This window comes from Penicillium macrosclerotiorum (assembly GCF_028827735.1).
Source record: "Penicillium macrosclerotiorum strain IBT 26536 chromosome Unknown utg000010l_segment0_segment0, whole genome shotgun sequence".
Classification (NCBI taxonomy): Eukaryota; Fungi; Ascomycota; class Eurotiomycetes; order Eurotiales; family Aspergillaceae; genus Penicillium; species Penicillium macrosclerotiorum.
The window spans coordinates 1585496-1597615 of NW_026643089.1; the positions used below are offsets into that span (position 1 = coordinate 1585496).

General features: G+C 49.0%; 3 protein-coding genes across 3 annotated transcripts; 2 read left to right on the forward strand and 1 right to left on the reverse strand.

Annotated features, from left to right (window-relative positions):
* Positions 1–5015: 5015 nt before the first annotated feature.
* Positions 5016–5313, forward strand: N7462_010216 (uncharacterized protein; the record flags this gene model as incomplete). The annotated part of the gene is made up of 2 exons (XM_057081930.1): positions 5016–5044; positions 5106–5313. The coding sequence occupies 2 exons, from the start codon at positions 5016–5018 to the stop codon at positions 5311–5313; spliced, it is 237 nt and encodes a 78-aa protein (XP_056928970.1).
* Positions 5314–5514: 201 nt separating this feature from the next.
* N7462_010217 (alpha/beta hydrolase) lies at positions 5515–6817 on the reverse strand (the record flags this gene model as incomplete). Its single annotated transcript, XM_057081931.1, has 2 exons — positions 5515–6334; positions 6411–6817. 2 exons carry the CDS (start codon positions 6815–6817, stop codon positions 5515–5517), a joined length of 1227 nt encoding a protein of 408 aa, XP_056928971.1.
* A 2840-nt stretch (positions 6818–9657) lies between these two features.
* N7462_010218 (glycoside hydrolase family 7 protein) lies at positions 9658–11153 on the forward strand (the record flags this gene model as incomplete). Its single annotated transcript, XM_057081932.1, has 3 exons — positions 9658–9873; positions 9957–10340; positions 10392–11153. 3 exons carry the CDS (start codon positions 9658–9660, stop codon positions 11151–11153), a joined length of 1362 nt encoding a protein of 453 aa, XP_056928972.1.
* Positions 11154–12120: the final 967 nt, after the last annotated feature.

A 12120-nucleotide genomic window follows, 5' to 3' on the forward strand; every position in this document is an offset into this window, starting at 1 on the left:
TTACAGTGCTTGGTGCCTAGGAGAGCAATTTAAGACCAACCCTGTGTCTCCCAATTGGGCGGCGTTTGTCTTCATCTCTGGTGCCGCGTATGATACCCAATTTCCAAAAATGCCAAGATCAAAAGCTGATGTGTCTTTTCTACAGAATTTTCCATGCTCTGTTGTTTTTTCGGGCAGTCGTTCTTTTTCTCGTGGAAAGAAAGAAGAAAAGTTATGCTGTTGATGAAAAAGCACCAATACTGCCGGTCTAAGCTTGTCTTAATTTGGCGAAATATGCGATGTTCCTTCTCAGCTCAATTCCATTCAAATTTCTTTTTCTAGATCGGGCTTACGCGAGCCTTACTGCTGCTCTTGGGCCCTTTGATGATATGTAACTGGTAGCTATATTCATAGAATCCCTATGAGTGATCCAAGAATACCTCCGTAACCACCTTTATGCTCTGGAGAAGTTGGGAGCTCATTCGAACTCCCTTTGTACCTCATCCGAGATCAAACCCTATAAGAAGGTAGCAAGTTATCTTAGTAAATTTAAATAATTTAAAGAAAGTAGAATTATCCATAGTTATCTGTTACAGCTGACCTAATAATTATACCCGCAAGAAATTTCAAAAAAAAAGCAACTACATTCTGCCAATTTTGACGTGGTCTCCAAAAAGCCTTCGTCTTCTGATCGAGTCATGAGTTCGTCAACGTTGTCCCGAGGAAAAGGAACCAAACCACCACCTCCACCGTGGAGGAGGCCCAGCCTCTCGGGTTTAGTCTGATAGGTTGCCTCTTCGAGAGGGGCCTAAAGCCGCTGGGCTCAAAAAGTCAGAAGGCTGCCAGTAGCCAGCAACCCGCAACCATGGGAACCAAGCGGGAGCAGATCTAGATTGTCGGGATATGATCTGTCAACCAAACCCTTGGAAGGGGTTGAAGCCGGCGTTTCACGTTGAAGACCCAGCAAAACCTTCAGCTGTCCCCCGTCCCGACAGTCTGGTTCTGCGCAATGCCAGTGCAGCAGCCTGCAAATCACAGGACTGCGCCTTAGAGAAAAATAGAGAAAAAGCAAACATACGCAAATCCCCAACCAACCATCGCCAACAATTTTTCGGAAAAGGAGAAACCGAAGATCTACCGTGTTCAACGCCCACTTTGGGGGTGTGTCCCATCCCTTTTTCTGTGTCACAAACCGGTTTTCAGTTGTCAGGCACGATAGCTCTGTGGAAGTAGGGCCACAAATGAAGGTGGATAGAGTGAAGGGGGGCCGGGGGTTGGGGGGATATTGCGATCCTCGGCGTTCTCCATTTGGAAGGAGAGTTGCTCGTATAGATCGGCTCCGGGTCATCACGAGGATGGAAAATCGGAGCCGAAAGAGGAGGGAGTGAAGCAAATAAACCACTGCATACTGATCACTTGTATTCTACGCCTTTGAAAATCTTATGCGGCATCAAATCGGACCACATCCCGTTTTTGGTAACGGCCTCGTAGCGACTTAAGCCCAAAACTGCAGGAGCCACCAGATTTTCCAATGAAGGAACCAGAAGACTCGGGTCGCATAATTCTGCCTTAGATGATTCAGGGCTGGCTAACTGGTCCGTGGGGCTTATGCCACCACCTCCAAGATCCCCAAGTGTTCGAGTCCGGACTGCAAAGGTTTGGGTGCCCAAGCTCGCGCGTTCATCTCGTGGGTGTGGCTGCATCAGAGAACGTTGCGATGGCAACGAAATGCAGCAGCTCATTCGTCATCGGTATCGAAACACCCCGTACTCCAGTTGGGTTAAATTTGCGGGTTGATATTTCACGTTTCAGACTGAAGCCCTGTTTGAGGGATATGCCAACTGGGCAAACATTATCCCCAAGGGATGATCTGATGATCCGGTTCGGGCGATCATTACTCGATCAGTGAGGAGGGGGCCCTATGAACTATTGCCGAACTATCCATCTTATCCCTTTGGGCCTGCATGGGCTCCAATCGTAGGTGGTTGGAAGCTTGTGTATGATAGGTCCGCTGTCCGATTGTCGAGAAAATCAGGGGTGGCTAAAATCTGCAAGGCTTTTCTGCGAATCCTGGTTGTGCTTTTTCTTCTCCAAATCGAAGAGCTGGTCTGGTGTTGTTTTGCTTTTTCTACTTTCTCCTCGGAGAAGGCCGCCAAGAATAGACGTGAGTTAGGGCTCGACTGGGCTGGATTACGGAGCAGTATAGTGCACTGAACTCCCATCGGGCATCCAACGTCACCGGTGATCCTCTCACGCTGGTAGGACAGAACCTCCAATCCAGCTAACCCCCAAGTCACACTCCATAATCAGCCGGAAGTGATGATCGATGATCGACGTGGTTGGTCTGAAACTAGACCATACGGAATAGAGAGTGCACCGGAGCCAAGCAAGAGGGCATCTGCTTCTTCTTTCTCGTCCTCTGGGGCTGAACAGACGGCCAAGCCCCACGATCGACGCTCGGCGCAGTTAGCACCGAATGGAGATAAGGTTGTTGGGATTCCCGCGCTTGGACCCGACGTGCCTTGCATATCGAACGCGAACAAGTGGACCTGCAACGTCGTCAAACATTACTCTCTCGGGGATGGCTGGAATGAATGATCTGCTCCCCCTCCTTCAACACGCGTGGAAAAGCAAGCTTATTATCTGAAACGCCGGGGTTCCATATGGCCGCTGTGGCTCCAGATCCAATGCAGCTTCCCTGTCTGAGGCACAACAACCACCCCCAATTGGGCCTTCGCATACTTCGGTAGCGCACGCGGATCGGTCCTCCGAGATTTGAGTCCGGTCAGTATGACGGAGGGAGCGGACCGCAAGCCACACGTTGAGAATGAGATTCGGCAACTCCGAAGCGCCGTGATGCGAAGATATCCCTTAATCTTTTTTCTCTCCCCCAAATTAGGACTAGAATCGCGATCCTACTTTACCCGGGTGAGATACCCCCTGGTAGGCCTTTAATGCTTCATTTCGGATGTTGAACCCATACCACCCGGTGGGGACTGCTGAGCCACAAAACTGGATCCCCCGCTAGTTCCTTCAACCTCTATTCTTCGCCCAACCTCAGGTTTTCTTTTTCGAGCTTACCTCCCCACTCGATGTTCTTGTTTCGTAAACAAGCCCTTTTGCGCCCTGCTCTAGGGATATGTTGAGCCACCCTGCAACCGAACGAACGGGCCAGGGATTCACGGTGCCACTCGAGTGGCGCTGGACAAAATGCATCTTGCCGATGCTTTCCAAATACAGTAATGAGCCCTCGTTAGACTCGTCATACCCAACCAACGCTCTTGGCAGTGCATTGATACTGAATACGTGAATATCACTACGGCACTCCACGTGCTCCCCCTTTCTTCGGAGATGCAGAGATGCAGGACCCTTGATTCATTCTGAAACAAGTCATTCGCGTGTTCAACGATCTGCTTTGTAATCTGTCTAGGGTCTGCAAGCATTCCGGAGACTGGAATTATGGCTATGCAGAATGAACTGATTCGTTAGGCCTCACGCCGGCCGACGTGGCTGGTATGGAGCTGTGCCGTCTGTCGGATGCTTGGCCAACAATAATGCAGAACATGCAAGGCCACACGCCTCTTTGCCAGGCGTTATCGTGATCTCCGCTAGATGGGTGTAGAAAGAACTCACCCGAATTTGTGTCCCATTTAATTTTTCCTAGTTGCCATGTTCTTCATTCTTCCGCGCGTAAGTCGGGGAAAAGCCCTGCTCTCGTCAGCTCCACGCCTCGCTCTTTTCTCCCCTTTGATCGATTGTGATTGATAGCTTCGTTAGTAATTTCCCTTTCGTTTTTATCCAATCATTCCAATCTCTCGCCTCCCCCTGGGCCAGTGCGTGATCTCCATGTGATCGACCACGTTGGTCCCACGACATTGTTTCACCCTTGAAAGCTTCCGCTCTCTTGAAAATCAAAAGCCTAAAACCCTAAAAATTCATAAAATCAGAAACGAAAATAAAATCGAATTAAGACTCCCCCACGCGAGAATTCCGCCCTCTGCAAAAAACCGCATTTACCGCTCCGATAGCCACGCCCCGGCCCTGCCCAACTAGTTCTAGACTCCCCATGACGTTCCCTCAGCACTGCAACCCTTGTTCCTTGTTCAATCGCTCTTGCCGATCCAACCGTTGAGCCTGCGTACATCTGCATACTGTCTGTTTTCTTTTCTATCGCTTCCTCCCCCTTCGCTCATTCCAGCACGGCTCGGCTACCGCATTTGATTATTCCCGTAGTGAAACATATGGCTCGCCATGTGTGCCTTCGAGAGCCCTTGAGTAGACATGCCCTGGAAATACCTCTAATTTCGTGTTCGTCCATGTTCCTGGTCCGACCACCATCGTAAAAGTGGGCCCTCATCCCCACCCCATACTCATGGACACCCTGTTCCATCTAGTTCCTGCCTTGCCGGCCCCCATTTCATGCAGGCCGATGACCAATTGCGTCCAGCTTGTCGCCTGTTGTGCAGATTAGACGGGTATGTGCTTCCCACTATCATGGTTCTGGTTAGCGTCCGCTGGAAGAATTTCAGGCTCGCCGGATATGGTTCATGCGGACTACTCGCCTCCAGGCTGCTCGAGTCTGACGGCGGAATGGTGTCACAGGCCCATGGTGAAGTGGATCCCACTGTCGTGGGCAGTTGATACGAACTGAAGATCTTTTCCTCCATTGCATTTGCTGGTTAGCTCCTATTCTTCCATGTGGGCCGAGATGTAAGCTCCAGTCGAGCTCGCGTGTCTCAAGGCATGCCTTTCCTCCAGCATAGCCTCACAGCTTTTCTTGCATATATAGACCTCGAATTCCTGCTGTTTGGTGACTATCACAAACCTCCAACTCATTACATCAGTCTTCTCCTCATCGTCATCATCGTTGTCATCACATCACAAAGTGAATGACTATAAGTGCTCCAAAGCTTCACAAGGAACCTACATCTTGATCTGCCCTGGAGACTATCTTCCGTGCAAGGCTCTTCTCCATCTTTAGACTTGCAAATTTCAAGCAAGACGACTCCAAAACCCATCTTCCCCAATCCTCAACCATGTCTGTTCCTCAAGCTTCGTCCACAACGTGAGTTACATAAACCTTGACGCCTCAATGGAACCACAAGCTCATGAATCTATCTCCTTAGCGGCCGCAACGGCACTACAAATACTGCTCTCAATCAAGGCAACGTGAGCCAGGTCCCCAGGGCAAACCAAAATAACGTGAACCGCTTCGCTCGGGCACCGGCCGCAGAAGGCCCCTACTATGCGGGGGCACGTATTCAGGACCGGTCGACACATCTGAACGGCCTGTCAAACCAAGTCAACGCGATGGATCAGATTCTGAAGAACTAAGGACCGAGTGGCATATTGAGAAATCCGCAAAATGTATGATAGAGTGATATATCCTTGTCTATGTATTCTATTCAGTCGCAGTTAAATGTTAGTGAATATCTAAATGTTACTTTCCAAAGCAAAAGCCAAAAAAAAAGACCGCTTGACAGCAATAGAAAAAAAAAGAGTCCACGCCTTCAAAATCCTCTGGCTATTTCTTGACTAAAGCAACTTTCCAATATAGGACGCCACTTCCTCGTACTTGGTGCTTGGAAACTCATGGCCCGCCTCATAGAACTTGAAGATAGCGTTCCCACCAAGTGCGGCAGTGGCATCGGTGACCAGCTCATCCTTGATAATGATGGCATCATTGTTACCACAGAGAATGTGGACCTTATCACTGGGCAGACCTTTCTCATTTTTCGCTTCAGAAGAAATCCTATTCTGTGCGCTCAGATATTCGCCAAGTCGGGCCCATGACCCCCATTGCCGCTGTCCCAGAATCGGCCCGTGACGCATACTCGACATGAAAGCATGAACAAATCCTGAGTGGTTGTTCACTTGCCAGGCTACAGCAGATGGAATGTTGATATGGGGGTACTCGCGAGACAAAATCTGGACCTCCGCGGCTCCCTGGGAAGGGATCTCCTCGGTCAGAGCATCCGCGGCATTGAGCTTCTCGTTTTTGGGCTTAGGCTTCACCAACGGGCCTGCACGTAATCGACGGCCCACCAGGTATCCAAGTAGGCCTTCGGGCATAAGGCCGCGTGAATACAGAAGACGGCTCTGGAAGCTGATTTGTGAATCACGAACCAATCCCGCGGGTGCTAGAAGCACAAGCGATGACAAAAGTTGCGGGAAGAAAGACGCAAATGCCGCCGCAATTCCTCCGCCTAGCGAGTACCCAACCAGACAGAATTTTCCAGACTCAGCACCGGTCCAGGAAATGGGAGATGATGTCAAAGCCAGCATGATCTGCGTGGCGAAGAGTCGATCATCCTGCGGGAGGTCCGCGGGACAGTCGGAGTATCCTCTTCCGAATCTAGAGTATTGCGGTCAGCCAGGATAATTCTCATAATAAAATTGCGACAAATATTCGGGTGTCGCGCAGAACATACAAATCGAAGAGCATCACGCGGCAGCCGCGGTCAACTAGCGCATGGGCCACCCCGCCGAGTGCAATACACGGCGTGGTGATTCCATGCACCAGCAACACTTTGGGGCCATCTTCACGACCCCACTCATATACTCGGATTGATCCATATGGACTGGCTACATCGCGAGCACCAGGAAGAACGTCGTTCGGGAGAGGCAGTTTACGGTTCTCGTCTTCCGACAGGCTAGGCAGAACCGTGGAGCGGGGTGAAATAAGAATCGTGTTGGCAGATTCGTTGCGTTTGAAAAGCGATCGAAGCAGAAGACCGAGCGTGAAAGACGCCCCTGTAACTGCTAGAAGGGGAAGCTGCGTGTGTTGGTTGGTCCAGGAGTCGGAAAGGAAATCCACGGTTTGGTGGTACAGCGCCATGGTAACTCTCGGCTAACCCCCTGGATGGAGTTTATTCACAGCACACGAAGGACGACAATAGAGTGAGACTCTTAAATGCGAGAACGCGGTGATGAGGCACGAGCGAGTGAGTTGGGAGACGGAGAAAAAGAAGATCGCGAAGATGAGGCAGACTCATTAGGAAGCGCTGGGGCCGAGGCCCCATGTGGCCGATAAGCCGATAAGCCGATAAGGACGTCATCAGCAATGTGCACAAGGTTGACCGAGAACACTTGATCGTTGTGTGGTGTCTGCTGACTTGGATCGCAATACTGAAGAAATACAGATTTCATTGCGAGGGGTTGTTGTGAAAAACATCTACCTCCATCATTTGGATAGACTGCGAATGTCTGAATGCTGGCTGCCCAATCTATAATAGGCAAGACGGGGCTTTCCTCCGCGTCACAGACCATCGCCGACCGATATATTCCGTTCAGCCTAAAGTCCACTACAAGTGAAACTATTTAATTACTCAACTAAAGAACTATTTCTTCTCATGTGGTAACGATCTGCATTGTTTTTCGAGAACACTCCCCCGAATTCTGAAGAACTCTCAGGCATCTGCTCACCCTAAATTCTTGGTATAGGTTTTGATTTGTATTATACTTTGAACGATGAGTCCAAGTGATCTAGTAGCTGTTGTGCAGATGACACCGTCTATCTGGACGCCCCAGCTTCCGTCAAATCCATGAAGAAGCGCATCACTGGGGCCGATAGTTCCGCTATACGACCTTGATTTACACCTCGACTAATGCAATGACACGGCCGTGTCGCATTTGGCAACTGTATTTTGAATGCGCTCTGTCTAGAGGATAACTCAGATACTGATGAAGCAATTCCCGTTCCTTTCTAGGTCTCCTCAGCAGAGTGGAGACTCTTTTAATGGCTTTCCTATGCTTGCACAGGATATGAGCATACAACGGAGAGGGGGATTCGGTTTTCTTGAACTCTCCAGTGTTACAACCTGTTGAGTTCATACACGAATAAGAGATTGGATCTAACTGCGCATTGTAAATGAATAGAAAAGGGCAATTATACGCATATTGCCGCATATATGCCCTCCAGTCCATACTATCTACAGCGACCATGTCTGACAAAGCAGGTTTAATGGTTTAATGCAGAGTGGAACAGAATCCCTGAAAATGTGGGGTTAATCCCTACTCGGCTCTACTTCATCTTGCATTCTGCTTAACAATATTTTCATTCTCTCAGCTGCAGTCCCTATGCGTTTTCAACCTTAATTTGTATATACGGCCATAATGGATGATTCTTGGAAGGTTGTTCTATTCCCCAGAGTAGGCCTTGGGCGAGGTGGACTCAAGATGAACAGAATATGGAAAAGGAATAGGCATAATACAATAATCTGGCGCACTGAGAATATGCCGAGCGCCCTTTCACGCCACATGCTAGTTAGTGACAGCCGTGGCTGGCACCCCCGCAATGCGATCGACATGCCCGACCAAGACTTGACGCCCCATTCTTCATACCGCCGGGTCCCCCCAACACGCTTCAGATTGAATTACCCACCCAATTAGCGACCGGGTACATCCACACCTCGGACCGTAAACCCTAAGAATTCTCTGGTGGATTTGATTGCTGGTGTAGTCTTCTCGGAAAGATTCTCAAAACGTCTTGGGGTGACGGTCGCGTTTTATCCGCCAATGTTTCTACCCCGACAGGGACTATAATGCCTTTGCCTTTGCTTTTTTTTAATTCAATAAGCATACCTGATAGAAGAACTAATCTTTCATTCGGAATACTGGGTGGACTGGCAATGGTAAAACTTAGTTATGCATGATATGCAACAAAAACCTGTGCATGTCGTAAGTGACGGGCCACAACTGTTCCGTTTCACGTTGACAGATAGTCAGGTACGATCGTTCCTGGGCACTCCTGGGCGCTAGACGTCCGCTTTCTCATTGAGGGATATTTTCCTCGTTTTGCTCCGTTGTGCCTGGATAATCTTACCCAAGAGGGGTCCTGTGACCGATCTGAAACACCCCTGGTCAAAACGGTTGAGCCAAACACTATTCTAGCCGGGTGGCCATTCTACCCCAGAGCGCCTCACGCCAAAATCTGGCAGCGTTCGCAGAAAATAGTCCACTATCAAAAGCCACCTCAACGCTATACACGCCAGTGGAACTTTAGAAGACTCAGCCACTTCCAAAAATGTCTCAGGAACCTGGGAGACCGTTATCTGAATCATTAGGTCGCCTTCACGGTATTGTATGGTCCAAACCTAAGCATACAATCATTGCCGGGAGCTTGCTCTGTTTTCCCAGACTTATTTGAACACGAAGATGCATTGACGGGACTCATTACATCCACAATTCAGAAGTATCCTGCTGCAGCCAACAGAAATGGACCGGAGAAATCTCCGTTCTTGAGGACAATAAAACGACTAGACTAGATATAACCGCTCTGTCTCCAATTTAGACCCTGACGAGGCGTATTAATCGATACTCACGACGATCATTCCCGTCCTGATCATGGAGCCTGGTCCACACCTAAATCAATTCTCGACACCGGCCATCACCTAATCTGGATGTCTCCGTCTGTTTGATGAAGGGTCCTTCCCCTACTGTCCATACCCATTTGGCGACGGCCTCACGGTCCGCAGCACCGGATCATGATGTGGCGGAAGAACTTGTTTGAGCCTACATGGCAAGAAAAATGGATGGTGGTCCCTCAACAGCGAATCTTATATAAAGAGTATGTTCGCGCCTTCAGGTTATTCTTTTGTTCAGCAACTGCCGGTCAGTCTACAAAAAAGCTTCAAAACAGACCTAGCAAATCATTCATTGGCTTCAATTTTGACAAAGATGTATCAACGCGCACTCCTTTTCTCTGCCGTAATGGCAGCGGCTCGTGCCCAACAGGTTGGCACACAGAAAGCCGAGACTCATCCCTCTTTAACTTGGCAGAAATGCACCTCTGCAGGCAGCTGCACGGATCAGTCTGGCTCTGTTGTTGTCGATGCCAACTGGCGCTGGGTTCACTCGATTGATGGCACCACCAATTGCTATACAGGAAATACCGTGAGTTAGGATCTCGATTTTAGTCTGTCCATTGCAAGTGGTGGATGATGTTGAATATCACTAACTTCTTATTTTACGAATAGTGGGATGCCACTCTTTGCCCCGATGATGAGACTTGTGCTACCAACTGTGCCGTCGATGGTGCTGATTATTCGGGCACTTATGGAGTCACCACCGACGGTGATGCGTTGACCCTAGGCTTCGTTACCGGCTCAAATATCGGTTCTCGTTTGTACTTGATGGAGGATGAGAACACCTATCAGATCTTCAAGCTGCTGAACCAGGAGTTCACCTTCGATGTGGATGTGTCAGACCTCCCTTGTGGTCTCAATGGAGCATTGTACTTCGTTTCGATGGATGCTGATGGTGGCATGTCCAAATATGAGAACAACAAGGCCGGCGCCAAGTACGGCACAGGCTACTGTGATTCTCAGTGCCCTCGCGATTTGAAGTTCATCAACGGCCAGGTAAGAATGATTTGAATCGATGAGCACTCAGTCGCTAATAGTAATATACAGGGTAACGTCGACGGCTGGGCTCCCTCCGACAATGACGCGAACGCTGGTGTCGGCAACCATGGCTCATGCTGCGCTGAGATGGATATCTGGGAGGCCAACAGCATCTCAACTGCTCTTACTCCTCACCCTTGCGACACCGCTAGCCAGACCATGTGCGATACTGACGCCTGTGGCGGCACCTACTCTTCTAACCGCTATGCTGGTACTTGCGATCCTGATGGCTGCGACTTCAACCCGTACCGTATGGGCAACACTAGCTTCTATGGTCCCGATCAGATCGTTGATACTAACTCCAAGATGACCGTTGTCACCCAATTCATCACTGATGATGGCACCGACTCCGGTACACTCTCGGAGATTAAGCGTATCTACGTTCAAAACGGCGAGGTCATCGCCAACTCGGCTTCGGATGTTAGCGGCGTCTCTGGCAACTCGATCACTTCAGACTTCTGCACTGCCCAGAAGACCGCATTCGGCGACCAGGATATCTTCTCTCAGCACGGTGGCCTCTCCAATATGGGCGATGCTCTCAGCGAGGGAATGGTCCTTGTTATGAGCTTGTGGGACGACCACTATGCGGATATGCTCTGGCTCGACAGCAACTACCCCACGGACGCCACCGCTACCGACCCCGGTGTTGCCCGCGGCAGTTGCTCTACTGACTCTGGAAAGCCCAGCACCGTTGAGTCCGAGTCTGCTTCCGCCAAAGTGATTTACTCTAACATCCGAGTTGGCCCGATCGACTCTACGTATTCTTCCTAAGCCATGAGAGCTTGAAATAGATTTCGCTATCTTGTCAATCACCTCGGGGAATGGTACCCTCCAAGATGTGATCAAATCCCCTCCAGGAAAACGGAACAGGCAGAAAGGGAGATAAAGGGGGCTCGCGTTGAAAGCTGTGGAACAGTTACTTGTCTTTGTATTTATTTTTGCTTTTCTTTTGTTTTTCTTTTCCTTTCTCTTATGCCTTCACTTCGCTAGATAGAGCTATGCTCTCGTTTCCTATTTGCCAATTAACAATTATACGTTGTGCGATTCATATTTCCATACCATTTGCCAAATGTAACCACAGCAATTGCTTGGGAATTAGACCCTTGATCTGATGTAACTTATTAGTTGTAGCTGTTGGCAGTCTCTGGACCTTGGTTACTAACATCTCGCTTTGTCATAGTTAGTGAATAACTAACTAGTTAACTAACGTAATTCACTAAGTTAGCAACTTTGGCCTCGCTGCACAATTTGAGAAAAAAAAAAAAAAGGATTCATTCCTATTCAGCAACACGCACACACAGTCGGCCATATATTATTTTGCAAAGATAATTAATTAGTCTGGAAAATATTGAGTGACTTGCGGGACGAATGCAAAAAACAAACGCAAAAAAGAAATGCAATTCCCTCGAACCGGAATCGAGCCGGTGACCTTTCGGTTATATGATATTCCATTACAGCCGAACGTGATATCCAACTACACCATCGAGGGTTGACTTGCGAAATTTCCACCAATTTTTTGCTTTATAACACATCACTCACCCCAAAAGCTTTGGTTGATTTTCAATGAATTAGCCCAGTCTTCCAATACGAGATCGCCAAGACTGGCTTGCCTGCTGTTCTCGATCAGATTTTTCAATGTTTCATAATCATTACCCTCGGCTGACCGGGCTGAGGTCGGATTAATTGCGTTCCCACTATGGAGTTGACTTAGAGATCACTTAACTACTAGTACCTGGGC